Source organism: Dysidea avara, chromosome 8, assembly GCF_963678975.1.
Source record: "Dysidea avara chromosome 8, odDysAvar1.4, whole genome shotgun sequence".
In the NCBI taxonomy this organism is placed as follows: domain Eukaryota; kingdom Metazoa; phylum Porifera; class Demospongiae; order Dictyoceratida; family Dysideidae; genus Dysidea; species Dysidea avara.
The window spans coordinates 20,276,723-20,304,474 of NC_089279.1; the positions used below are offsets into that span (position 1 = coordinate 20,276,723).

At 36.8% G+C, this 27,752-nt stretch overlaps 2 protein-coding genes across 2 annotated transcripts; one reads left to right on the top strand and one right to left on the bottom strand.

Moving 5' to 3' along the window:
• Positions 1 to 142: 142 nt before the first annotated feature.
• On the bottom strand, positions 143 to 22,153 carry LOC136264253 (serine-rich adhesin for platelets-like). The gene is made up of 30 exons (XM_066058963.1): positions 21,884 to 22,153; positions 15,817 to 19,484; positions 15,693 to 15,740; positions 15,025 to 15,216; positions 14,716 to 14,863; positions 14,135 to 14,300; positions 13,844 to 14,018; positions 12,214 to 13,611; positions 11,908 to 11,996; positions 9,890 to 10,021; positions 9,463 to 9,584; positions 9,190 to 9,390; positions 8,112 to 8,166; positions 7,450 to 7,630; positions 7,215 to 7,352; positions 6,130 to 6,204; positions 5,673 to 5,823; positions 5,479 to 5,609; positions 5,100 to 5,420; positions 4,974 to 5,051; positions 4,819 to 4,922; positions 3,620 to 3,718; positions 3,431 to 3,565; positions 3,246 to 3,306; positions 3,125 to 3,193; positions 2,766 to 2,875; positions 2,544 to 2,645; positions 2,409 to 2,448; positions 1,415 to 1,477; positions 143 to 1,361 (listed from the first exon to the last, which is right to left on the bottom strand). Exons 1-30 carry the CDS (start codon positions 22,068 to 22,070, stop codon positions 1,227 to 1,229), a joined length of 8,574 nt encoding a protein of 2,857 aa, XP_065915035.1. The 5' UTR covers positions 22,071 to 22,153; the 3' UTR covers positions 143 to 1,226.
• On the top strand, positions 22,135 to 26,909 carry LOC136264254 (N-acetylglucosamine-1-phosphodiester alpha-N-acetylglucosaminidase-like). The gene is made up of 8 exons (XM_066058964.1): positions 22,135 to 23,050; positions 23,112 to 23,240; positions 24,470 to 24,678; positions 24,822 to 24,869; positions 25,907 to 26,081; positions 26,270 to 26,339; positions 26,399 to 26,619; positions 26,667 to 26,909. Exons 1-8 carry the CDS (start codon positions 22,206 to 22,208, stop codon positions 26,845 to 26,847), a joined length of 1,878 nt encoding a protein of 625 aa, XP_065915036.1. The 5' UTR covers positions 22,135 to 22,205; the 3' UTR covers positions 26,848 to 26,909.
• Positions 26,910 to 27,752: the final 843 nt, after the last annotated feature.

Below are 27,752 nucleotides of genomic sequence, written 5' to 3' on the forward strand. Positions count from 1 at the left end.
AAATCCTTAAAGGCCTTCAATGTCCCCCTGATTAAATAAACAAGTATATAATGCTTGGTTGCATCAAGAGTTTACAATTATTAACTCTTGGTTGTTTAAGACCTTTTACAAACAGTATAGAAAACTCCCCATTCTTTCAATACCCCTAATTAAGTTGTTTTATTCAATTCATTATCAAAATCATTACAACCAAATCAGTAAATATTACAACAGCATAGAAATAATGTACAACTCTTGATAGAGTAAAATACAAGGACTACAAATTAACTGTATGTAGAAAAAATCATTGTTACTGTGATACACAAATTGTTACTGGATATGTAAATACACAGTTGTAAGTTGCTTTAAAAAAATCTACATTACAGATGAATTATAAGATATTACAAGTCATAAGTAAAAGCTTACGGGAAATAGAATTTCACAACACAGTGTGCCAAGTCAGCAGCACTAAATTCATTATAAAGTCCTACTATCAATGAAGTAATATGTCTTGCAACATTGAAATGTGACGTACTAGTATTCTAAATCTTATCATCTAGAAGAAAATGGCCCTAAAATTGAATACAAGCAACTACAAGATTCTCATATGGAGAAGTGTACAAAACAGAGATAAGTAGCTACTGTAGAAGTGTACTAAATGTACAACAATGGTTATGGAACCAATAGAAGCACCTAACCCATAAAGCAGAGAATCCTTTGTTCTCCATGAATAACTGGTATGGCTGGGAAAATAATATACTGTACAGATTCTGTTTGACCACTTGTGCATTGCCTGACCATTGATTAAGGTATCACATGACCTAGCTCTGCAATAAGCAGGTGTTCAAACAGAAGCTGAAAAGTCTATAGAGGCCATTTTTCAGCAGCAACTAGAGGACCACGTAACAAAGGCAGGAATTAGAAATACTAGCACTGGCCTCTAATAGATCATTTAAACAGATACACATTACCAACACGTTGGCATCTAATCATATAACCTGGACAATAATATAGAATACTGAATGAAGACATCACAGTGGGAATGATTTTCAAGATACCAGAACAGAAGTTGTGGCCAGATTTTGATCATGAAGTGTTTAAATGCAAATACTTACTGTGAAAATTAATGGTTTCAAGTGGTGGCCAACTAGAAACCAATATGCATGAATTATTTATGTGTACACAGATAAAAATTATGTGTCTATATGTACAAGGATAGTACCCTTAGTACTCATAGATAGAAATGATCACTGAAAGGATGCCTGGTCTTTAGAGACTAGTTTAGTTAAGTCAATACCCAAGTGATGGCATTGTTGTAAGACTGCATTAACTTGATTTGTTTCTTGGTTCACAACACATTGTTGAAGTTCAAACTTGAAAAACTACACAAAAAGAAACTTCCTTTTCAGTGAAGAAATGCAAATTATTCACATACCTCTTTCCAGCAATGGATATTAAGTGATGAGTGCGTAGTAGCTTCCCAAAACATCCACCGTACCTATTTACAGGTTATACAGTATGCACCACTAACAACATTCTATAGGTGTGCAATACAGGGTGCACACTATGGTGTGCGATATAGAATATTTTCATATCACGATTATTACACACAATTATCACGATACGATATATATCACGATATACAAATCATCAGTCAGCTTGTGTACTTATAACGATGACACTTGTAGCACTAATGTACTAGAAGTACAATACAACATGGTACATCACTAGCATACAACATTACAAGCTCTTTTATCAAAAAATATTACAGTGTACAATGACATCTTGGGTACAGTTTTCTCTAATTATAACTAAAATCTATACTTTGGCTTATATCGTGATATAAAGATTCTATATCGTATCACGATATTAAAAAATTTATCACGATATTTCAATATATATCACATATCGCACATCACTAGTGCACACCTGTATGTTTTGCAATACTGTATACTGTAGTAGGGATAATGAAGGTTTGCACTGACCAGAAACCAGCCTCACAACAGTATTGGTGAGGTACATGTATACCAAGCCCAAAAGTGCCTTACATTATATAATTAAGTGTAACTCAAAATAGTTCAAATGAGTTGCTACGAAATTTACTTTTCTTAATGGCTTCAACTACTGAAGGAGGCATGGTTCAAGCCATGGGTGTGCTACTACGAATTGACACCTTGCAAAATAAATGGATACTGGGTGAATGTGTACTACACAAAAGTTAATAAACCATTAGGGATTTCACATTTAAGAGAGACCCAAAGTGCACATTTAATCCTACTTTAGCCGTGTTGGTAATTTTAGGCACCAAAGTAGGATTTGCACTTCAGGTGATATCAACACTTTCTTATTGTAATGGTCCCAACTAACCTGTAAAATTTTACAGCAAAAGACAATACATGAACATACAACTCCAATCAACAAGCACTAACCTCTTTAATATTGTTAAGGTTAAACTCTATGTCAATAGCTCTACACAATGAAGAGTAGATATTACAGATCAGTGCAGTATAGAACATAATTGATACAGCACAACCATCAATACAGATATACAGTAGCATACGCACTTCTTCCAAACATTCCAGTCATTGGGATGGCTTGAAAGGTAAATAGCAAGCACATTTTGTGCCATTTGAATCTGTCCCAACTCGATCGCAACATCTGCACACCTACATGTACAAGAGCAACATCCCACCTTGGTACTATTTCTTTATTTTTATCATAAAGTACTGTAAAACCTATACCCCATTAGTACATTTGCAATATTATATCTCAAAATTGCAACAGACCTGCATACAAGTGTTTTGTTATCAGGAAATATTTTACACCAATGATTGTACAATCCTAATGTCTTATCCTTGTGAGTTGCCGGTATAGTTGTTAAACACATATCCACTATCTGTAACAAAACACACAATATTGTACGTGACACAAATAACAGCTGTGATTTGATCCTAGTCCTGTCCACCAACTAGATTTTAAAAAGCACTACAATGTATTTTCCAGTTCACAAAATGAGCGAAGATTAATTATTACATGTAACTGATTGAAACTTTAGTGGTCCACTCCTCTATTGAACAACAGAGAAACAATAAAAAAAATTGAGGACTTCAGTCACATCTGTTCCTTATAGAACATCACGTATTACCTCCATTTGAAATGTGTGATCTTTCGTGTCTATAACTTGTAGTGCACGATTTATGCTATCTAGAAATTGCTATAATTAAAGATTAAGTTGAAGTCAGGATCCATGTAGGGTTCAAATTTACCTTCCAACTTGACTGCCCAGCGTTCTGACTAGTAGCACAATTTTTCAAGTATACAATATACCTTGAGAATATAAGAGTAAAAATACATTGTAATTATCACATTCACAAGTACTGTACTAGCACACTTTGCAATGTTGTGATGTGCATGCTAAAGAATCACATACACTGTAATATGGTAACTCAACTGTTTCCAAACATGCTTGAGAGACGTGGAAGAATGGATTGAATGTACTGCAGCTTCATATGCATCTTCTACAGTTGGCCAGTATTCTTTATAAACGCCTGACTCTTGCGGTGCCTCTACTATTTCAACATACAAGCTACAAAAACAAACATTCATCCTTCAATTACAGCTAACTAATGTATATACATACCAATAACAAAGCCACAAGTAGACAAGCAAATGTGGATCACTTTCTGCCACCATAGTTGATGACTGGAACTGATAAGGTACTGGCTGTCCAAGAAGTTTTCTACAATAGACATGCATCATTGTATTGCAAATACATAAAAACTTAGCTACTCTTCTAAATTTTAGAAATTACACTGCAAGAAGTCTCAAATCCAAATAACAAGTAAAGTAAAAATTAATAAAATTAGAAATTTTAAGTTCAATTAGGAATCATAGAAAAAAGATGGGAAACAAGGGAGGTTGTTGACACCTGCAGATATACTGTGAACATTTATCAGTCTATACCCATGACTTAGCATATCTGCAGGTGTAGGTGACCTCCCTTGTTTCTTGCTTTTTTTTTCTCTATGATCCCTAATCGAATCTAAAATACCTAATTTTTCCTTATGCTTGTTTGTATTCTTTTTTTTTTTTTGACTGGTGAACCCGCATATACTGCATCAAAAGCAAGGATGATGCGTGAGTTAACGTTTTCGTCTGTATTGACTCGAAAGTAAAGTGGCCATTATGATTTTTCAGCTACAGTACATTCAGCCTGTTACACAGCACTACAAACAAAGAACAGTATAGAAGTGCCTCTGCAGTCACCACAAAAAAATACAGATAATTTGCATGCCCCAACTATCAATTATTGACTCAAAAGTGAAGTGGCTTTCAACTATGTTCAGCCCGTTTCACAGCATTACAAATGAAGGAGAAGTGTCTTCGCAAATAATCCCAGTCACCATGGAAATATGCAATGATTCCTGTATACAAATGTAGGGAGGCCATTGCGTTACTGCAAGTTGGTACCTTTGGCTGTCAGCAAAAAGAAACGAAACACAAAGTAGAAGTCCATGATGAGTGCATTGCAAGTATATTGGTACGCATGTCTCGGGACGAAGTGACGTTGAACAGTGAAAAATTCAAACCCATACGCTTGCCTGAAGGCATCACAGGCAGGGCAGGCAGTTAGTCAGTAGAAAATTCCATTGAACAATTTAAAAAAAATCTTAATCTACAGGTGTATTGGGGTTGTACCAAACTTTTGGGCTTGGTTATAGGGATCATGGAGATTTGGGTTTTTGTGGCCAAAATTATTACCCAAAAAAACCAGCTTTACAACACCATCCTGGCGCCTTGGTTGTATTGGGTAGGTAATTACAGTACTATCGTACTTACCTGTAATGTAGTACCACATCATATGAATGAGTACCCAAAGGTTTTGCAGAATATTTGCAATATATACAAGATGTTAGCCATTGAATCGCTTCATCACTGTGGCCCTATAATATATAATGATAGCTCAATCATAGTAATTTTATTGTCATTGGTACCTGTTGAACTAGCAGTTTGGCTACAATGTAATAAAATTCAGCATTTCCTTTTAAGGCAGTTTCTGCTTCAACGTATACCTGAAACATATTTTATTTAAATTCACATTAAACTCAACAACAGCATACCTCTTTGTAGCCTTCTTTGTAACCTGACTGAACTACAACATCTGCTAAGAGTAGCCAAAAACCAAGATAGAACGAATGGACTGGCAATAGCTTTCTAATCGACAATCTAGCTGCTTCAAGGTTGCCACATTGAAATTCTAACAATATCAAATTTTCAAACAGCTTTTGAAACTTAGATGCATAATCAGAGGAAGTGTGGCTGGGATTTTGCACTGAATACAATGACTTGCAACTTTTCAGTGCAAGTTTGAATAGTTGAATAAAATTATCGTACAGTGAGAGAAGTCTTTCTCCACCTTTCCATTGAATGAGAAAAGGCTTCTATTAAAAAATATATAAATACGTACTCTAATAATACAGGTTATACTGTGCTACTTACTTTGTCTAATAATCTGCAACTGTTGTTGGATACTTCAATTAAACGAGGTGGGAACGAATGAGTATAACAATAATGGATGTACATTATCCACATTATAACAAGATCATCTGGCATAAGATTCTTCAGCAAATCTAGACACATATACAAAGTTAGCTTATTAAAATGACAAATAACATGTTTCACATATTACTAACCCTTGTATGGAAAGAATTCTTTGCATTCTGATAACTGCAAAGTGAACTTCATTTTCTCAATAGCTTCTTTTACAAAACCACTCGTGTGATCTAGTACAACAGAACCCAAAAATAGCTCCAGGCACTGATGAGATCTGGTCTCCTTGTTCTTCTAAAAAAGCAAATATTAAAATATTATTAAGCACATACATTTCAGAAAAAGGGGGGGGGAGTATGTACAGTAATACATCAAATACAGGTATATATATATATATTGATAGCGACAGTTAAGATGAAATGCAAATCATAAGCAACTCGTGCAATATTAATACAACAACCTGATAGTACAGTTCGTAATTGTCCCATACTGGCTCAGAAATTTATCCATATAGTTTAAAAGAGGAAATTTGCAACTGACTCCATGCAAATTTATTATATGTATATCAAATACAGTATAATCACAATTACTGTAGCTTACGTTTGTTTTGATTATCCTGTATCCATTGACATACCACTTCAGCTTTAAATTACGAGTTGGTGACACTGATATACACTGTTAATAGAAATGTACACTGTTAGTATCTCTGAAGTACTGTACAAGTATAAAAAAAATTGGAATTTTAGAGACCATAACATATCAATAAAAAGTACTGCAACAAGTGCACAATTTAATCAATAAGAAGTGTTGCATCCCTACTGAGTATTTCCATTATGGTATGTTGCATGCATGAGCACAGTAGGGACATACCACTTCTTATTGTTTTACTATGATTTAATATTGTATACTGCTCCAGCTTGTTTCAGTACTTTTTATCGATGTGCTATGGTTCGTACTATAGTTGAAAATTCCAAATTTTTGTGTTAACTTTTTTTGTAAAATAAAATTATTATGACTGGTGAACCCACGCATACCGCATCAAAAGCGCCGTGCGCCCCAGCTACCAATTATCATCTGAAAAGTGAAGCATCCATTACGTTTCGTTGTTAGCTGTGTTCAACCCATTACACAGTATTATGAATCAAGAACTGCTCGAAAAGCACATCTACAATCAAAGTAGCCACTATAAAAAATATGGACGATTTCCATTACTAAGGGAAGCCATCATGTACTACCACCAAATTGACACCTTTCACTGTCAGCAAAGATGAATGGGACACAAAGGAGGACATTGGCAAGTCCATGAAAAACACATTGTACATACTGCGGTATGCCAAAAGTTAACTCTTAGGCCAAAGCAACATCCAACAGTGAAAAAATCAAGCTTATAGCCATAGCCATTATCGAACTATGCTTGTCTGAAGGAATCAGACAGTTACTCAGTCAGTCAGTCACTAGAAAATTCCATTTAATATATGTAGATACAATCAACAGTCAACTATGCTTTGTTGTGCAATGATAATTAGTGTTTTTGTGGGGAGGGGATCCCTACTACACAGCAGGGTGTACATCACTTCATACGCTTTATACGTACTGTACTAAAATATAGGAGAGTCAAAGATGCTGTATATTCATTTAACAATATGCAGTATGATACGGAACTACAGTACATTCTTTTTCATTACCTGGTGTAAAATAGTGTAACTACTAGTTGTTGTGAATGCTCTTTGGCACACATCCTGTAGCATATTCAGACCACTGAGGTCAAATGGAGGATGACGTAGCTTGCTTGCAAGTATCTTCATGAGTTCAAACCACAATACCTATAGCAGAGACACTGCATGATAGTGTGTATTGCACTGTACAAGGCAATGGTACAAGCAATATCAACTATAGGGCGTACAGGCTGAGTAAAGATACCTCGGCATGAGGGCTGATTTTCAAGGCAGACTCTAACATGTGTACAGCACTTTTAGAACTACTGTCATCCTGCTTTGATAGCATCATCTTTCTGACTGAAGATACAACCTTGTCTGGATCACAATTACTATCAGCTTCAGTAACTTCCAGTGGAGTAAAGTATCGGTCAACATCAGCACCACTAAATACAAGGCAGAACGTGCACCACATAATACAATTATCACACACATAATAGTACGCACAAGCAGTGCTATCAGTTTAAGCGCATGTATGGACATTAAATCTCATCTATATAAACCAGTACAATGAATCAAGTTAGTTATGTTATAACTGTAAGGCTTTTTAAGTCAACACTAAACTTGAATCTACTGTATATAAATGAAAAACTGTCTATCCATCCACACTCCTTTGCTGTTGGATTTTCTTGCTAACCACACTATCATGTATCGAAGCAATTTTATGCAAAACAAAATACTGTATTGAATTACCAGATGCATTAAACCATGTACCATATTTGTTGTTTACAGTGCACTGAATTAACGCAAGTGTGTAAAATAAACTCACAGGGCTACATTCCTGTAGACAGGAGATTACTTCCAAACAGTACTATTTCTTTATAATATATGAGTGAATTACTACTGTAACAATCATCAGTCACTTACGTTTTAACAGGCGCATGAATGCCTCCAAGGGAAAATCCCACAGAATCAAATGCAACTAAAAACATAACAACATTAATTAACCGCAACATGTCATACATAACTACGTACTGTATACTGCATACATTTAATAGTTGTATCATGGGCACGAGTGATTTGCCAGAAATGTATGCCCAAAGTCCGAGGGCGCAGCCCGAGGACTGCGGGAATACATTTCTGGCATATCACGAGTGCCCATGTTACAGCTAATACGTAACACTTCCGTTAAGGCTGATAGCCTTAATGCCAATACGAGTGAAATCACTGGATTTGTTATATATGCATGCCTGAAAGATTCGATTATGGTTAGGCAGCAAGTAACGTTGTAGCTATGATTGTTATAATAAACGGATGAGTCCTACGGATATCACGGAAAGTCAAGTAGGGCAAATTTCAGGGAAGTTACAAGTGTTTTAATGCTTTTGCGTTGTTTAAAGACTAATCACAACATATACTAAAGACCTAAAGGGGTAAGCTTCGTTATAGAGTGGTTAACTCATGTCGTCCGTACTGTGGGCTTGTCCGCATTCAAATACGTGCCGAAATGCTTGGGAATGCACTGTAAGACTAGTTATCACCTTTAAAATAACATTTTCCGACTTGTAGAACAGCAAGGATACCAAAATGCCTTTAATTGACTGCTGCTTCTGGCAACACTTCAATTTGTGGTAATCATCACGTGAGCATTGATTTATAGCCACAATCGATTTTGGTCTGAGCTTGTATAAAACAAACAGAGGGTGGTACCATTACCTCATCCACATCAAGGCCATACTTGCTTAGATGAAAGTGGCTTGCTCTTTTAGAAGTGCAACCACTTTCCCGGAATACATTTCAATGTACACTGGTGTACATTTAGATGTCTCCCTGTGTTGAGGTATACATGGTAAATGTATCCTCTGGAATTCCTTTGATCTGAGGTGTGAAAGTGTTACATACAAAAATACATAATGTTCATACATTTATACTTTTTAATAGAAATAAGCATTCTTGCATATACAGTAGTGCTGAACAGACAATACTCAACACTGAATTTTCATACCTAGATAATCAGATGCAAAACTTCTAGGTCTCCGCATGCCGGATGCATCACTAGCTACTGGTAATCGCATCCTTCTTTCCAAATTCAGATTAAATATTCTACTGTCAGTATTTCTGGTAACTTGGTCAACAAGATAAACTCCTATGTGTGAAGGTGACATCATTTCCTTGAAGCTGTTCATTGTAGCGTTTACGTAAGAATCTGTAGGAAGAAGTCACAATTGAAATTTTAAAAAACCTGCATGTGCACGTGTATGTGCATTTGTACACTTACTGAGTTTGCTTTGAATAGTAGCAGTGTCATCATTATCTGATACTGAGGCTATGTTAGGAGCATAAGATACTATGTCAGCAAACACTTCATTTAGATCCATTTTGGTGTCATGCCAGTGTTGCCTAAAAGAGTAAAATAACATGCTCTATAGATCTATATTGCTTAATGCCCTGCCAAATAAACATATTTACTGTCTTACATTAACTTGGTACATACAGTGGATAGACGATACCGAACCAACAGATACATGTTCAATTACTAAAATAAAGCATATACTTGTTTCTAATTGAATGGTCATTTTGGTGTTTGGATAATTGTTGTTTCAGTTATGAATATTCGGATTTTTGGATAATCGACTTTCCACTGTGTAGTTACAAAACTAAAATACAAACAAACATGCACATATTGTACTGTACAATTATAATACCATTTGCATTTCTTGTCACTACACCATCCGAGCATGTCAAACTTGCACATCACATTGTTAGGATTAATCTTATTGGAATAAGTAGGAGATGACACAGATAATTTAGCTCTTGTACGATAGTAGGGATGCAACCTGCACAAAAGAAATGCAAAATCTGTAAACTTTTCTGGGCTAAAATATACACATTGCATATACAAAACAGCCAAACTTTAAAAATCTTGCTTTAAAAATTAAGTGGGAAAAAAGTTGTGAAATCAAAAGTGGTGGTTACATAGCACCAAGAAATGGCTACAACAATATTCAAGTTGGATCGATTTTCACCATGATCCAACTTAAAATTAACATCACTGCAGCTGCTTTAATGTCACAACTACAATTGTTGCATTATATAAATTGTGTGCATGCATTTACATCTATTATTCTGTAAGTGACTGTGCGGATGTGACAGAAATCGGTTTTATAGAAATGTACAAAATAATTCTGCAAATGTTTATTGGAGTCACACCGAAGTCTGTACCAACGTTTGCAGTAGGGAGTGTATCAAACATCAAGACAACCAAGATCTTGTTTGAAATATTATGCATGTACCGTCCATGTTAGTTACATGTAGGGTTGCACTAATTCTAGTATCGGTATTGGGCTGATACTGCTGTTTTCATGAAGTATTGGAATCAGCCATTATATTGTTGCAGATACCAATTCTTATCACGTGCAATAATAAAACACGTAATGTACTTGCTTACTTTACTTGCACAATGGACACCTGAAAGCATAAAGTATAACACTAAAAGCTACCAACAAAATTATTGATCTATGCTGAAACTTACCTGTGAAATGCTTTACTGAGGAAAAGATCAATATACTCTAATAGAATAGTCAATAACTCTATATCAGGTAGAAGTGACTGTTTTATTAGAATATTTGTGTTTTTGTAAGCACCATTATGATACTATCTACACTTCTCCAGCTGAAGTACAGAAGAAAACTGCACTATATATGGTGTTACTAATAAATGTGTGCACTATGAAGTAGCTACTTTAAGATATTTGGTATCGGTACTTGTACTTGCAGATACTTCCCAGCTGAGTATTTGGCATATAGAAGTATCGGTAAAAAGTGGAATTGGTACAGCCTAATTACATGTACTACATACATGATCACCTAAACACACTTGTTATTATTGTGCATAGAGCATGGATAATTCAGGATGTCTTCCCTACATGTTACATGCACTCCAACATGGATGCATGACTCAACATGTATAGTCATAACAGTAAAGACGCATGTTGTTTGCTGTTGCTACAAGGTGTATCATATCTGCTGTGTATCTAATGGTCACCAACCTGCAGTACCAACTACTTGGAAACACCTAAAGCATTTAGGAGAGTCATACACACGCAATCATACAATAGATTTGAAGTCACTTCTCACTACACATGGAAGGGTTTATACTACGTACAGTGTACTCATATAATTTTTTTTCACTTTGCATTTATTAAACGTAAGTTTTCACTGTGGAATTCTACATGCAACATGCATGCTGCTGAAACATACATTGCACATGCATATAGCCCTCACTGTAATATCAAGAGCAAATAATTTACTCTTGGTAATTAACATGCATGCTGTTTGATACATGCACATCACATATGTAACAGATTTCTAAGATTAAAAACATGCACAGACAGCAGTGTATATAACATGTACTTATTATGAGCAGTAGGAAGAAAAGGCAAACTTTGAGGACTCAAATCTTGAGAATACGCCCACAGTATGTATTGTGGCTATATAAAATGTGGACTACTGAAGGTGAAGGGGAATTCTACTACAAATGGCTCTGTTTAGAGAAAGTAGTGCTGAGCTACAGCCAGCATGAAAATAGTGTTTTTTGTCGCTACGGTTAAAAACACAATGCTGTAGCACACACTTTACGATCCACATGATACGATCCACATGACGTGCACACTACTGTGTGTTGTACTATATACAGTACAATGTGTTAATACACTAGTTAGTACCGGTATGACTTGAAACAAGTTAGTGGTGACTTGTACTTAATTCCAGTTGGTATTCCAGAACTTGCCAATGATGATGATCCTTGAGTAGGCTACAAAAGCAAATCACAGGGTTATCAGTATTTTTAAAATGCACATATATAGGCTGCATTATATTTTCCACATGGTACCTACCCTGTGGTATGATAACAAATGCATACCCTTAACATTAAATGGAATATGAGTACACTTTGATTTCAAAACAAACTTTACAGCAGATAAATCTGTGAATGCTCTAAAGCACCTAGGGTGTATGTACTGTAACTGTACCTGAAGTAATCCAGTAAACACCACATCAGACACAACAGTACTTTGGTGGTGAGGAGTGTACACTCTTGCAGCACAGTACTCAGTAAGACCATCACATGTTACATGGACTGAATTATCTCTGGATTCATCATGTTCCAATAGTATTTCTAAATCAACCGACTTCATTTGGTACTTCTGTGTTAGGTTGTTTGTCACTTTAGCTAAAACATTCTTGCTGCTATCACTGACTTTCAGGCTATGTGATTTACTTGAAGAGCTAACTGTTGACTCAGATGGAGTCGATTCTTGATTGGCAACTGCTATGACCTTAACAGTTACTTTTCTACCTGGACTAGCTAGCTTTTGTGCACTACTTTTGCTACCTGAATCTGTGGTCGTCTTTTGGTTGGTACTTGTATATACAGTGTGTATGTCATAATCACCTGGGGGTGAATCATATCCTTTCACAGCCCAATCATTCACTGACTTATCAACATCTGACATATTTTCTTTCTCACAGGAAGCTTTTTGCTTACATTTCAACTTACCATCAAAATCAACTACATTAGCTAGTGCCTTACCTTCAACTCCTACTGCTGGATCTAATTCCATCTTATCTTTACGTATTAGATTGGAATCTGTGGCCTTACCACTGTTGGAACTGTCAAGAGATGTATCTGCCTCAGTGCGCGGAATGTTCACACCAGTTGTTTTTACCAAATCTTCATGATGTACTAGGTAACTGGTAGGGAAAAGTTGCGGCTGATTCTGTTTGGCTGCTAATTTTTCTACCACTGTGTCCAATTTGGAATGTTCTCTCACATGTTTGGCAGTTCCTAAGTCAACACAAAATGTTTTATCTAACTCTTGGTTTTTTACTACATGTAGTTTGGCTACTACAGCATCTAAACTTTTACGCTTAGTTTTATCATCAACCAACGAAGAATCTGCATTGGTGGCATTAAGCTGTTGTTCTTGTACCAACTTTTGTATAACACTAGAAATTTTTTGGCCAGGTTGTGCCTTAGTTCTTATCAATTTGGTTCCTCGTAGACGGTCTGGTAAAGAAGTAATTGTAATGGTATTCAAATGCCTCCCTTCCTGATGAGCAGGTGAAGAAGTCTTTTCTTTAGTAGGCATAGTTGGATTAGCTGTAGTGCACATAGCTCCACTACTATTTGCAACCTCCACAATAGTTGATTCTTTAACTGTTTCTAGAGCTAGAGACCACACCTCACCAGCACGGAGGACTTTGGACTTCTTAGCAGATGGTAAGCTTAACTGTAGTTGATTGGTACCTACTCTCTGGTGTTGTTCTTGGAACGCAGTAGCCAATAAGCTATTGTACTGCGCAAGTTCACCTTCTACTACCGTCAGAGCATTCTTTTCTTTTAAAAGACTGTTTTGAGCCAACTTTATCTGCAATATAAACAGTACTACAGTAAGTATATGGTCTATGCATATACATAAATGTATATATCTATGCAACACAGAAAGCTATTAGTCCTGTTAAAGTTGTATTTAGTAATTACATGAAACTCTTTAAAATAACATTTGACAGGAACACATACACTGTATAGTGTACATGTTAGCCATATAGTGTACATGTTAGCAGCACTACAATTCTATATGATATAAGAGCAGAGCATACCTTGTCTTTCAATTCTTGTTGTTTCTTTTTAGATGCATCCAACAAATCTTGAGCAATTTGCAACTGCTTGTTTAGAAGCTGCAACTTCATGGTGTGCTCTTCAATCTCTGAATCACACTCAGTCAGCTGTTTGTTTAATGACTTCACATCACTATGACCCCGGTCAATTGTTGTTCTACAGTGAATGATAATTAAGCACAACAACAACATACGTCATTGTGTATCTAGTAATATACACTGTATATATACACTCCATACTGTAAATCTAGTATTGCAGGTCAGGTACTGTACCTCAATTCCTCCATCTGTGTTTCACAAACAGCAATATTAGTACGATACTCTACCACTTTCTTGGTATTCTGTACTTCTTCTTGCTTTCGAGCACTATCATCTTCAGTATCCACCTTGGAACGTTTCGTTTCACTGACAGTAGCAGCAGCCATTTTTCTTTTATGAACTATTAACAATTGTTACGTACACAAATAATATACAGGAAGGTATTTTATGCTTGTACAACCAAGTCCTCCTGCACACCCTATGGGACAACTGTGCCATGCCTATAAGTGCAAGGATACCAAAGTCCTACACAAATGTCCCTCACTAACATCCAAGCCCATCCAGTCACATGGACACACAGTAACACTCATGCACAGACATATTGCACTATAGAAGAGTTATGTGGACAATGACGAACTAACTGAATCACGTTTGATATACATGTAGTACTACTGGCTAACTAAGACACATAGAAACTGTACATTTGCATACTTTTTGACAAACTCCATACGATTCTATATTATACAGGTGTGCAGGTGCAATTACAGATGTAGAATTGCCAGCTACATGTAACAGTACGTATACATTATCATCACCTTTTCTTTCACTTTTCTTTTTCTCAAGCTGGATGATCTGCTCTTTGAGAGAACGGTACTCATCTTGCTTAGGCTGTGGCATCTTCTTAATTGCATCAGGTGATTTTAACAGACTTGGTTCATTCTTTGATGGATTGACTTCTTTCTCCTAAATGTGAATGCACGCAGGTCATGTTATAGAAAGCACACAACTGAGTGATAACAATCACTGGACTTAAAGTATAGTTTCCACAGTACTCTTGCAGATGGACTCACTTTTAACCCCTCCCCATTAAGACTATATATATATATATATATATATGTCTCAACCTTAGCTTTCTTCTTGTAGTGCTGTATCATTTCTTCAAGGTCTGTCAACTTAGCAATATCCCTTCTGGTTGGTCCAGCAGAGCTGTTGGGCATTGGTGAAGACGTTCCACTAGTCACTGCAGAATTACAAGCGGTATGCTCCATGACTCCTTCACTGTCCGAGTCTTCGCTTGTCACACAAATCACAAAACTCTACAAATGTGAACATGGCTCAGTTCCATAATGACACAAAAATCACATTAGTGTAGTATGTACAAGTTGAGCTGGAGATTCTGAAAAACAGCTAAACATAAAAATTAGATTTTTTTTCTCAAGAAAATTAACATTTCAGCCAACCAGATGAGTAGTGGTGATGGCAAAGTGTCAACAACAGACGCATGTGGTGTGGCTCCAATACAAGTTTGGAAAAAGGGTTGTAATAGATATCATACTTTTATGGTTTCTCCCATAGCAAATGTACGGTAGAATTTTGATGGGCCATATTGTTGAGCATTTAAATGAAATGACTTCGGCATATTTTAGCAGGTCAAGTAGTGCAACAAATGAGCCAAATTTCAAGATCATGTGTACTTCCATCCATGTGTTATTAGATGTTTTTTGAGGATCCAGCTCAACGCATACAAACACTGTAATATGTAGATGATATGCATACAGGAACAACAACTTACTTGACTTTTTTTCCCCTTTTGTTTCTGGTCCGTGCCACCAGTAGAAACCTGATATTCAAACAAGAATATGAATCAACAGTAATAATTAAGTATTAGCTACAAATAATAACACTGCATGTCTTACCTTATAATATGCACTTGATGGGCCAACTACCTCTGTGGTAAGGTTCATCACTGATGAAGTAGCTTGAGTATCGTCTTGTTTTACATCATCGGTAACTTCCATCTGTTTCACTTCAACTACATCAGTGACACCAGTGTTACCATTACTCTGAGCATTGTTAGACTGGGGTGTGGTACTGTTGTATTGTGACGGAAATGTGACAACATTATCTGGTCCCAGAGAAACCATCACAACATCAGATTCTGTAATACTACTATGAGCTACTGGACTTGCAGTCAACTCTGTGTCACTAATCTGTTCAACTGCAAGTTTATCAACAGAAGGTGTGAGGCTATTCTGCTGTGTTTGTGAGTCAGACTTTTTGTTTTCTGATTCTTGTACTTCCTTTGTGTCAGATTCTGTGTTAGTCTTAGTCTTCCTGGCCATACTAGCTTTTAACATAGACAACAAAGCCTTCTTTCTAAGCATCATCATTTCCAGATCTTCACTATCACTACCACTGCCAGCACTCTTATCATCATCACCATCACTGATCCGAGATTGATTATCATCACCACCGTTCAACTTTCTACCATCATGGTTAATGTCACCAGATTTATTACGAGCTCTCCTAGTACGAGATGCTTTCCGCTTTCTACCGACTGGCCTACTACTACTACTACTACTATTACCGTCACTAGTGTAAGAGCGCCACTTACCTGCACTACTTAGATGTGGCTTCCTTGTAGTGGTCTCTTGCTTCTCCTCCGGTTTCTTATCAATAGTTTGTGGCTGTTCATCTTTGCCAATAGCATTAGCTGTTGTGGTGACCTTGTCACCATTACCTGTTGAAGTAACAGTGATTTCAGGTATGGAAACAATAGATTTCTCTGCTGCCGATATCTCCGTCTTAGTATCATCTTCAGTTTTTTGCTTCTCTTTTTGAGGTGAAATAACCACCTTAGGTTCCCTCTCAAGTTCAGTATTGGAAGCATTAGACTTAATTGCAGAATCATTAGGCTGTGCATTGTCTTGAAGAGAAGTGTTGCTGCTTTGAGGTGACACATCTACCTTTGGTTCACTAGAGCTGGGAGCTTGTTCCGGCTTGGTGACAGGTTTGCTGAGTACATTATTAGAATCAGTGCTTCTCAAATTGTCCTGGGCAGGACTTTTACTGTTTGATGATGCTGGCTGAGAGCTTATAGTGGTTTCATCAATGGATTTAGCTTGAATTTCAGCAACAAGAGTTACGGGTTTCTTTTTTGGTTCTCCAGCACTCACTTTATCACCTAAACTCTGTAGTTTTATATGTACATCCTGCAATTTTACATTCTTTGGAACGATTACTTTATTAGACTTGCATAACATTTCTGAATGCTTGTCACTTGTAACTTCTTGTGAACTCTTCGATGAGTTTTCACTTGGCAAAACTGAATTGACAACTGTTGTTGTTTCACTTGCCACAACAGCCATCTGATTATTTGAACTGGAACTGACTTCAGTGTCAGCAGCCTTTACACCATAATTCCATTCTGCACCAGGCATATAATCTTTACATTTCAGAAGTGAACACATACGACTACAATTTTCATCTTCTTCATCGTTATTAAAGGACTTTGAATTTAAATACTCAGTAAAACAAAACTTCTTTTCCAACAATTCATCATTTAATCTACTACACAAATCATTTACTTGTGTAGTCATAACAGCAGCAGTAACACCACGCCTACCATCTAGCTTTTCTACCTCATCTTGTAGCCACTTCACCATATAATTATTTGTGGCATTTGTAAAACCTTGAGTATTAAAAATGTACAACAGATTAATCTGAGATTTCATTGGCAGATCATTCAAAGATCGAGGCATCTTCTTTCTTTGCATACGTATCAGGGTAAAATCAACCATGGAGCGATGAATGATACCTCTAACAAAATCACCCAACCTTCTCTGCAAATAAGCACCCAAGTGAGTAGCTATGTTATTCCAGAGCTTGTAAGAAAACTGTGCAAAGTTAAACGAAGGCTTGCTAGGTTTTTGAGAAAAGTGAGATTTAACTCTATTTTGTATTTTACTCCAGTAATTCTTCTTCTGTTTCCATGTGAGAGAAGGCAAAATTAGTAGTTGATGCCAACACTTCTCAATTGTATTAATGTTTTCTTCAGATGCCTCAACCTGAAATGGTAAGAAGCGAACAAACTTATCAGGCTCTGCAAAATACTCTTCAAGTATCTTGTCAGATGAGATCCCGGTGCTTACTGGGAAAGCAGGATTAGTTTCATCTACAACGTCACTCAGACTTTCGCCAGCGATTTCACCTTCTTCCAACTCCATAGATTCACAAGTCTGCTGTTGAGCATCATCCACAGGTCCTGAAATCTCACCATCTGACTGTTCACAAATGCTATCAGGATTAGCATACCACAATGGTCTTGTGGATTCTTCTAGTGTAGTAGTTTGGTCGGGTAGGGTTGATTCTAATCCATCTTGGCTTACATTACTCTTTGTTTCTTTTTTGGGTGTATTACTCTGTGTTGAGTCAGTACTACTCTTTGCAGATTCTACAGCAAAATTAGCCAATTTTTGATTACTTCTATGACCTAACAAAACCAACTCTTTGTTGACTGATGTGGCTGGCTTGACTGTTGTGGCAGATACTGGCTTAATATCTGGCTTACTATCAAACTTGATATCCAATAATGGCACTGGCTTTATGTCCAACAGCGGAACTGGTTTACTTGAAATGGGATGTGTACCTTTCTTATCCAAGGATGACTGAGAAGTTGCTTCACTTAGCAGAGATGTATTAAAAGGCAGACCAGAACTTACAGGAGTAAATTCCATTAGGGGCTTAGGTTTAGATGGTTTAATTGATGGCTCTATTACAGCGACACCAACATCACTTGTAACCGCTTTCTTAGAGGCACTAGACCTTTGAGCAGTGTTATTAGAAGGTGGAGGTCCAAACAAACTTGGAACATTTTTTTCAGCCACAGCAAGACTTTGACCAGTTGCTGATTCCACCACACTACTCTTTTTATCTGCACCTATTGGTGATTTTGTACCTCCTTTACCTTGAGTTTTGCTGGAATAAAAAGGTTTCTCTCCATCTGGTGGAGTACCTTTGGCCCAACTAGATCCTGAGTTGCTTTTTTTGCTATTAGGTGGTTGAGAAAATGTAGCACCAGTATTGGTTGGCTTGATGTTGTTTGAATTACCTGTAACTTTAGGTGATTGGCCATGGGAAGATGAAAGGTTTCTATGAGTAGTAATTGGAGATCGCTGGAGAGGACGTCTATTCAATCGTTCTTGTGCTATACGTGGTGACCTGCGCTTTTCTGGATATTCTGTAAGTGGTCTCTGTTTTGCTTCAGCAAAATGATCCACAGGAGAATTAAAACTTGGTGGAGAATAGAAGCTTTCTTGTTGTTGGAAATCATTTTCAGCGAATGATCCATGCTGCACTGATGGATGATTTCTTGGTGGAGGGTGCACTCGAGGGTCTCCTAATAAAGGCTGAGGTGAGCCTAACCTGTCTAGTACTGGGGTTATCTGGGTAGAATATCTTGTGTGGTAATCAACGTGCTCTACAGGAAGAGGAAAAGTCTGTTGGTTTAATGTGTTCCTGGATGACACTTGCTGCTGCATATTGGCAGAAATACCACCAAGTCGAGAATGAAGTAAAGGAACAGCTGATCATGATTAAGGACACAACACACAATGTCTCATACATAAAATGATCAATAGTCTCAATGAGACTTCATACTTGCTACCCAAAGATGTACCCCTTGTACACAGACAGTACAAAAGCTACACATGTCACTGACTCAGCAAAAGCGAAAGAAAACTTACACTTACACACCAAAACACAAATATTACAGAAGCTCTACACGGAGATACAGCATGTGTACACACAGCTTTGAAATAGCGTAAGAAAATTTACACACATTAGATGGTAACTACATTATTCTTTCTTGTTTAAAATTCTTTAGCATACAGTATAGTTTTGTGCCCAGCCAGGCTCGGGTTAATGCACAAACACCGTCTGGTGACAATGCTTGAGTTTCTTGGGCCTGGAAATGCGATCCAGCCAAATTATTATGTTGGCTGGCCAATCAGAATCGATGAGTTGCATAATTGTTTAAAAACAGTGAAAAACCATTTGAGGGCGAGTACTAGATGTGATCTCTTCATTTATCATATTAGTAGAGGTCATTTCTAGTGAAACGTCAAGTCACAATTCATAAAATGAGAACAGAAAACACAACTTGACAACAAAAATCTTGGTGAGTAACTTCCAATAAATGGTTTTAGCATTTTCATCTACTTCTAATACATTCATGCGATTACACAACTCGTCATCGATTCTGATTGGTGAGGCAATATTTTGGCTGAATTGCACTTCCGGGCCCAAGAAACTCGAGTATTGTAACCATCTGACAGTGTTTGTGCATTAGCACGAGCCCGACTGGGAACGACACTACATACAGTATGGTAGCAAAGCATAGAAGGGACCATGAAGGTTTAGTGCTTTCTTGTAAAAATGTATTGACTAGAAGTTGGCAATTCATGGCGCCTTGGCAGTGTTGTTTGGGTACAATCAAGCGTTCATGACAACCTGAAAAGCTTCTAATAAGTTATAGTTTAATGTACACATCATAGACCTACTTTTGTCCTCCCTCTTTTCACTGTATGGTAGTACAAAAGTGTTGATTTACAAGTAGCACGTCAAAGACATTTATTGTGTAAGAATAAAATGGAAATCATCAGTTATCCATACCAAACCATTCAAAGTAAGCAGATTGTTGCAAGTGGTCTTCATATAATGTTCTCCTTATGTAACACTGTGCAATGCTGGCATAGCCAGACTCTATTCTTCTTCTTGTTGGGTTGGGGGAAAGAGTCTGGTGATTGGTGAATGCAGTTTCGCTCTGGGTATAGGAGTCCCACTTTTTTTGGCTCAAAGCTTCTGAATGTTGTGAAAGGCTCATTAATTATCTAGAATGGTTTTGAGAACTGTACGCAATGGCTCACTGCAAAGCCATTGTGTGTGGTTCTCAGCAATCAAAAAGACCTTCAGTAGCTATGCAATAGAATCCCCAAAATCTGGGGGTAGCCAAAACAAAAATCCTATACTGCATTCCCCAGGTTCTCAATCCAAAAGAAAAGAGTCTGGCTGCACAAAACCGTAATGGGCAGAACATAGCTTTAAAAACTAAGCAAAGCAGCGGTTACTTTGACTGCCAGGAATTAGTACAATCTTGCATTATGCCATGTTTGTTACATCTGGCATCATTTATTCCTAGCATATTGATGTGGTACATATCCATGCACTAGAAAGTATGACAGCATAATGTTAACAAACATGGGTATATCAAAAATAAGATTTAAGAACAATTAAAGTAAGCTTTCTTGAAGTGTTTAATCCTTTTTATATTTTTAAGTACTTTTTATTGCTAATTAAAATTGTAATTCAGATGTATCATCTTCCCTGTAACTGCACTATTTATTGCAATGACCCCCAACTAGCTATAGCTTATAAAATAATTTGTACTTTTGCACTAAACAGATGTCACCATGAAATATACCCTGTACAGTGCATGTGTCAGGGAATTTGCTTCAGCAAGTGACACTACTGGTGATGGCAAGTAGGAAATCAACACTTTTACCCAATCAAAGCAAAGAGTATAAGAACTAGGCCAGACCACTTAAGTGTCTAGTGGTCCAACAGAACTGGCAGCTAGACAATTTGGCTCTGACACCCTTGAATGTCAATTAATGAACCAAGTTTCATTTCACCCAGTCATACAGTGAATTCCTTAACCAGGTGTTTCATTCAACACCTTGAAAAGTTCAGGGTGTCAAGACTTTGCAGTACTTGTTATTCCAACTATAGTAGAACTCCCAACTTACAAGTGCTGTACATACCCCCCAAGAACTATCAAACATTACGGGATTCTTGTTATGAATATGCACAAAGCCTTGCAGTGTGGAATTAAAAGGTTTCATCTATGCCAATCACATCAGTATCTCCCGCCCACAAGCATGGGGAGGGTGAGTAAGATTTATACAAAACAGTAACAAAGGATACGCTCTTCCATAGGCGCAACACGAGAACCTAGTCTGTTTAAAATATTACCCGGACCATTTCTATTACCAACAAACTCCTCCGGTTCCGGCGGCTGTGGGTGGTTTTGCATATCCAACGCTGCTTGTCGTTCCGCATCCCTGGTTACCTGTTCCAACAGAGCGCGATACTCCAATTCCTTGTCGTCCATCTTCAAATCACAGAATAAAAACGCTGGTAAAAACACATCCGTGGTCACCGCTGATTAAAGTTCCGGGAACCACGTGACTACTGGTGCGTTTTATTTAGAATGAACACTACCGGTAGCGTTGAATGAATAGCTCAAATGCCTCATTTAAAGTTATGTATATGGCGTGGTTTGTACGAAGAGCTTGTTTGTCATGTTGTGTTGTTGCTTGTACTTATTGGGATAACACATGATGTAAACTGTACGACTGTTGTTGACGACTATTTAACACCTTACGACATACAACATGGCTCATCACGATCACTACGGGAAATTGCTAGCTGTCAGCATACAATGTGGGAAAATAGAACCATTGAACGTCAAATTCAACATGATACTGACTATTACCGTGATGTTGACCTCTATTTATTTGAACAAGAAGTTTCCACTAGAAAGCAACCAATTTTGGGAAGAATTGCTTTTGTAGATAAACCCTTGCATACAATGTCTGTTTTGGAGCCACAAAAAGTTGGTGGTTGTGAACCAAGTTATTTTGGTGGAGCTACTGTTTCTGTAGTCAGTGATACTATTAAGCAGATAAAGTCCAAGTGTAAAGTTGCCATCAACGCTGGATTTTTTAATCCCCTTAATGGAAAATGTTTAGGAAATATTATATCTTCCTTAAGGATTGTACAAAATCAAGACATTCAACTTGTTAATTTTGGCATTCGTCAGGATGGTACTATTGTTACTGGGTACATTTCTAAAGAAGACATTTATAATGCTACCATTCCCTTCAAACAGTTGATATCTGGTGTTGTGTGGTTAGTAAGGAACGGTAGTAACTTTGTTAATGAGAGCAAAATGCTGGAATGTGATGAGAATCAGAAGACTGGTAAAATGCAGACATTCATTGATGTGGTATCAGCCAGAACTGCAATTGGCCATACAAAAGATGGAAAACTTGTTATTGCCCAAGTGGAAGGACAAACACATGTATATGGGTAAGAACTGATTAATCATATTAATTTTTTGTTGTATTTTTTTAAATTCTTTGTATTGTAGTGCGAACTTGTATGAATTTGCTGATATTTTGATATCTAAAGGAGTGGTCAATGCTATCAATTTAGATGGGGGTGGTTCAGCAACATTTTTGGTTGATGGTATTTTGGCTAACCACCCATCAGATGACTGGTAAGTACACACTGGGGCTGAGTTTGCATTATGGTATTTGCCTGTTTTAATGTATAATCTAAACTGTAACATTTCTGCTGTGTTTTGGATTGGCATATTAAGTGGTCTGTATGTACTAGTAGGGTTCCCCCAAAATTTAAAAAAAAATAAAAACCAAAATGACACAGTTATAAATAGAAACATCATATACATGAAAATCACTTTTATGGAATAGTTTTAGTGCATCTATCATCAAATGAAACGTTAAAACTCACAGATGACCAGATATTGAAAATCAAATTTTTGGTTAGCCTGCCTGCCTGACCACAATCGCAAGGCTAGAGGCCAAACAAAGCAGCACACTTAAGGGACTATTATAAGGGTTACATAATACCATATACATACAGATTTTCGAGGTACGTAATTTTTGCAGATTGACAATCTGCAAAAAAAATATGTCCCTTGAAAATTTGTACATATACAGTACTTAGTGTTTTGGCATCTGCAAACATACAAATGTGCACATTTGTGTATAAATGTGTATATAGGGTGTGTATGTGTATTTTACCTACTGTAGGATAACTGTTTAGACCAGTTAGTATATGCATGCATATTATATGGTTTGCTTTCGGGAATACGGTTGGTGTATATAAATAAGTATGTACATTTATTGAGCATGTGTATATTACCCTGTCAGAGCTACCATCCTGTGTTGGTTCATATTAATTTTTTTGTTGTATATGCTTATGTCATGTGTTTTGTTGAAATGAAAATTTTGCATTTGTAGCCTTACAGCCTAGGTATCATACATATACCAGAAATGACTTGCTCATTGTTATACTGTGGAATACTCAGGCAATATGCAAGTCTGTTAACAGGCCTGTAGCATAGTATCACAAGCCTATAGCTGTGACAGTTTGAGGGCTGCCACTGATAATACCACAATCCTGTCAGACAGGACAGTGAAACAGGGTTTTTACTGTATAACTGTAAAATAGAAGGAGTGTAGCATTGTGTTACAGGTAAAAAAATAGTAGCGAAACAAGGGATAGCAAAAAAAAAAGTAGTGAAACAAGAGTATACCTGCAGATATATTAATGGACATTTAATCAGATGTCCATTAATATATGTGCAGGTATATAGGCAACCTCTCTTTACATGCATACATGTTACATGTGCTATGTCATGTTACATGTGCTATGTAGTTGAAAGCATTTAATAAACTTACGCAAGTCAACAATCTTTCATAGCATTTACGATAAGGGGTATCACTGTCCTCGACGAGTCTCCACAGTCATCTGTATCCATGATCCTAAATGTACCATACCAGACTGTAGTGGACATGGAGTATGCAATGACAAATACAACTGTGTTTGTAGGGATCCATGGTTTGGATATGGTTGCCATCTGCTTAACTGTACCCAGACTAACTGCTCTGGGCATGGTACTTGTAAACAAGGTATGTCAGTTTTGGGGCTTGCTGTTGCTGTATAGGATTGTTCATACAGCAGTTTGCAAAATGTCATACTTTCATAACTACTGAAAAAAAAAGCTGAGGAATTTTTTTATTTTAGTAGTACCAATGCATGTTCTGATTTGTAGATGGATGTGCTTGTGACAATGACTGGACAGGAGATTTGTGTGATCAAAGTTAGTGTATTATTATTATATATGCATGCATGATTATTGCAGTGCGTTACACAGAGTAATATGTGACTTCTCTCTGCTGTCATAGTAGGGTTTGCTTTTCTGGCCAAAAATATCACTCCAAAACTAGCCTCCCAGTTGGTGGTACAATCAAGTAAAAGTACCTTCGCTATGACCTGAAATGCTTCCAATAGAATTTCTTTTAAAAATTGTGGTACTGCCTATGACTGACAAACAAGCGTAACTCAATAATGGCTAAGTTTATGGGCTTGCCAGTTAGATTTTTTCACTGTTCGATATACTTTTTGGCATATTGCAGTACGTACAATGCATATTTATGGACTTACTGTACCTGTGTCCTCCATTTACCCCTGTATCTTTGCTGACAGTGCAAGGAGTTGATTCCCAGTAGTGCCGAGTGAGAATCGTTTGAGTTTTCCATTGTGACTGGATTGATTCCAGAGGTGCTTCTCATATAGTGTTCTTTGTTTGTAACACTGTGTATCAGGCTGAACGTAGCTGAAAATGAAGTATAGTGGCCATTTTCCCAATTTCACTTCTTGATTGTTAGGACACACATTCAGACCAAAACAATAAGCCTGGTGCCATTCTTTCTAATGCAGTATGCACAGGTTCACCTTTCATAATAATGTATGTTATTAAAAAGTAAACAAACTACAAGTACAGTATAGAGTATAGAAGGAAAAAATTAAGAATTCTAGGAATCAAAGTAGTGAAACATGGGAGGTCGCCTACACCTAAAGATATATAAGTGGACATTTAATCCCTATGTCAGTCATGTAATTTTCCTTCTACTTGCAGTATTGTATAACTTTACAGGTGTACCTACTCAATTTGTGCTGCAGGAGTAGCTACCGTACTATTTTTTTTGCCACGAAAACCTTCAGATATTGTAGCACAGCACTACTGCAATAGGTCAAAATACTCTAATATTACAGTGATTTGGTCATAAAGTTCTGGATGTATAGATAACTGAAGATTCTCAGTATTAGGTCTATATAATCTTGTTTGTGCTGTAGGATGTAGCCCTGGTTATTATGGCCCTCGATGTGCATGGCACTGCCCTTGTGGCCCAACTGGTCATGGCCATTGTACAACTGGATCTTATCAGTGTACATGTAATCCAGGATGGAAAGGAATATCATGTCATGAAATATGTCCTCTTGGACAATATGGACGAGACTGTGTAGAGCGGTAAGCTAAATTAGTGACTTAAAATGAATTTCTACTGTAACGCACATTTCAACTTGTATATTCATTAATTTACCAAGTTTTTCAGTGTACTGTATCTACGTGCGTACGTATCGCCTGTGGTGATCACTTGTACATTGCATGGCTATGTCTTTTATAATTTGGTATACTGTATATGGTACTTTCTTTAGATGTGCATTTCCGGAGTGCTCTGGTCATGGTTATTGTTCCAGTGTGGATGGTTCATGTATATGTGACAAGGTACATGTACTACCACTACACAAACTATATCAGTAAGAATATATGTGCTGTATTTATAGGATTGGACTGGTGTGGCATGTAACGTTACCCTATACCAAAGCCATCCAGACACTTTCTGCAGCTGGCACATTAGCAACAAAGACAATGCCACTTTACTGTGTAATGTAAACTTTGGACAAGTGATCAACATACTAAGCTACAATCTAACTAATAAGTTATTATTAAATGAACCAAGAAACTTGACAATACAAGAAAACATTACAACTGAATGTACAGCAAGGTACAAAATATATTATACAATACAGTACATTTTGTTACTATCTTCAGGTCAGATAAATCAAGCTCAGCTTCTATTACTGTTGCTACAGTGATAGTTATATTCTGCATATTAACCACCATTCTCAATGTTATTGTTTGTATTGCTCCTGGGTTATACTCATGGAGAATAAGGAATAATTCTTATCAAGACATCTGTTATGAACAGTTGAAATCACAGAATCAAATTTAATTATGTATCAGATTTGTAATTATCAAATGTTTTCTACCATTATTATGTGTACATAGACACTATATTATGCTGGTAATCACAGTTACCGGTATTTAAGTTATACCGTAAATCAGGAAAAATTCGACGTCAAAAAATTTTCGTCACTGGCTGTATCAACGAAAATAAAAACGAAGAATCATTTTAACTATATACAAAAAAAAACTATACGAATAATTTGCGCATACAAATATTAACATTAGATATTTGTCAAAAAATTTTCATTGATTATGCCAGTGACAAAAATTTGTTGTCGAAATTTTAATATATAGACAAAAATTTTCTTTGCCGAAATTTTCCTACACTGTAGAATGTGGTTGAATAAAGAACCCTTACTATACTGTTGCACTATACCAATGCTTTCTTTTTTACAAGTACATGTAAAAGGGAAATCAAAGCAGCTTTTTAATGGCAAGCATCAGAACAAACCAATAATGTTACAGGTGTATGGTCAGGGGCGGTTCTATGCTGACTGGTTTCCAATTCCAAAATAGAAGAGCAACTGCTTTACCTATGCAGGTCATAGCCATGGGAAACATTTTTGGAATAAAAGGTAGTTATGAAGTATATAGGCCCTGCACAATAAATAACTCTTTAGCCATGAACTTAGCCAGGGAAAAACTTACTTGACTTCTATTAGAGTAAATTGATCTTTTCATTTTAATAGTGACTAATTTTTCCAGAATTCGGTATAGCCCCTGTAGAACTAGTTTTTAGCATCCACTTACTTACATTAGCTGGTTATAGTAGTGTATGCAAGTATTGTGTACAGGTGTACAAGTCCCACTGGTAAACTGTTTTGTCACCACATTCAATTTAGAAACTGAATGTCTAAGCAGTAACAATACCAATTACTAATTTTGATGTTT

Coding starts and splice junctions, on each gene's coding strand:
- LOC136264253 (XM_066058963.1), bottom strand. CDS start 22,070: ATGGACGACAAGGAATTGGAGTATCGCGCTCTGTTGGAACAGGTAACC. Junction 14,019..14,134: donor ACACAGATGGAGGAATTGAG/GTACAGTACCTG, acceptor CATTCACTGTAG/AACAACAATTGACCGGGGTC. Junction 6,205..7,214: donor GTTACACTATTTTACACCAG/GTAATGAAAAAG, acceptor TTCTATTAACAG/TGTATATCAGTGTCACCAAC.
- LOC136264254 (XM_066058964.1), top strand. CDS start 22,206: ATGCCTCATTTAAAGTTATGTATATGGCGTGGTTTGTACGAAGAGCTT. Junction 26,340..26,398: donor GTTCATGTATATGTGACAAG/GTACATGTACTA, acceptor CTGTATTTATAG/GATTGGACTGGTGTGGCATG. Junction 26,620..26,666: donor ACAACTGAATGTACAGCAAG/GTACAAAATATA, acceptor TACTATCTTCAG/GTCAGATAAATCAAGCTCAG.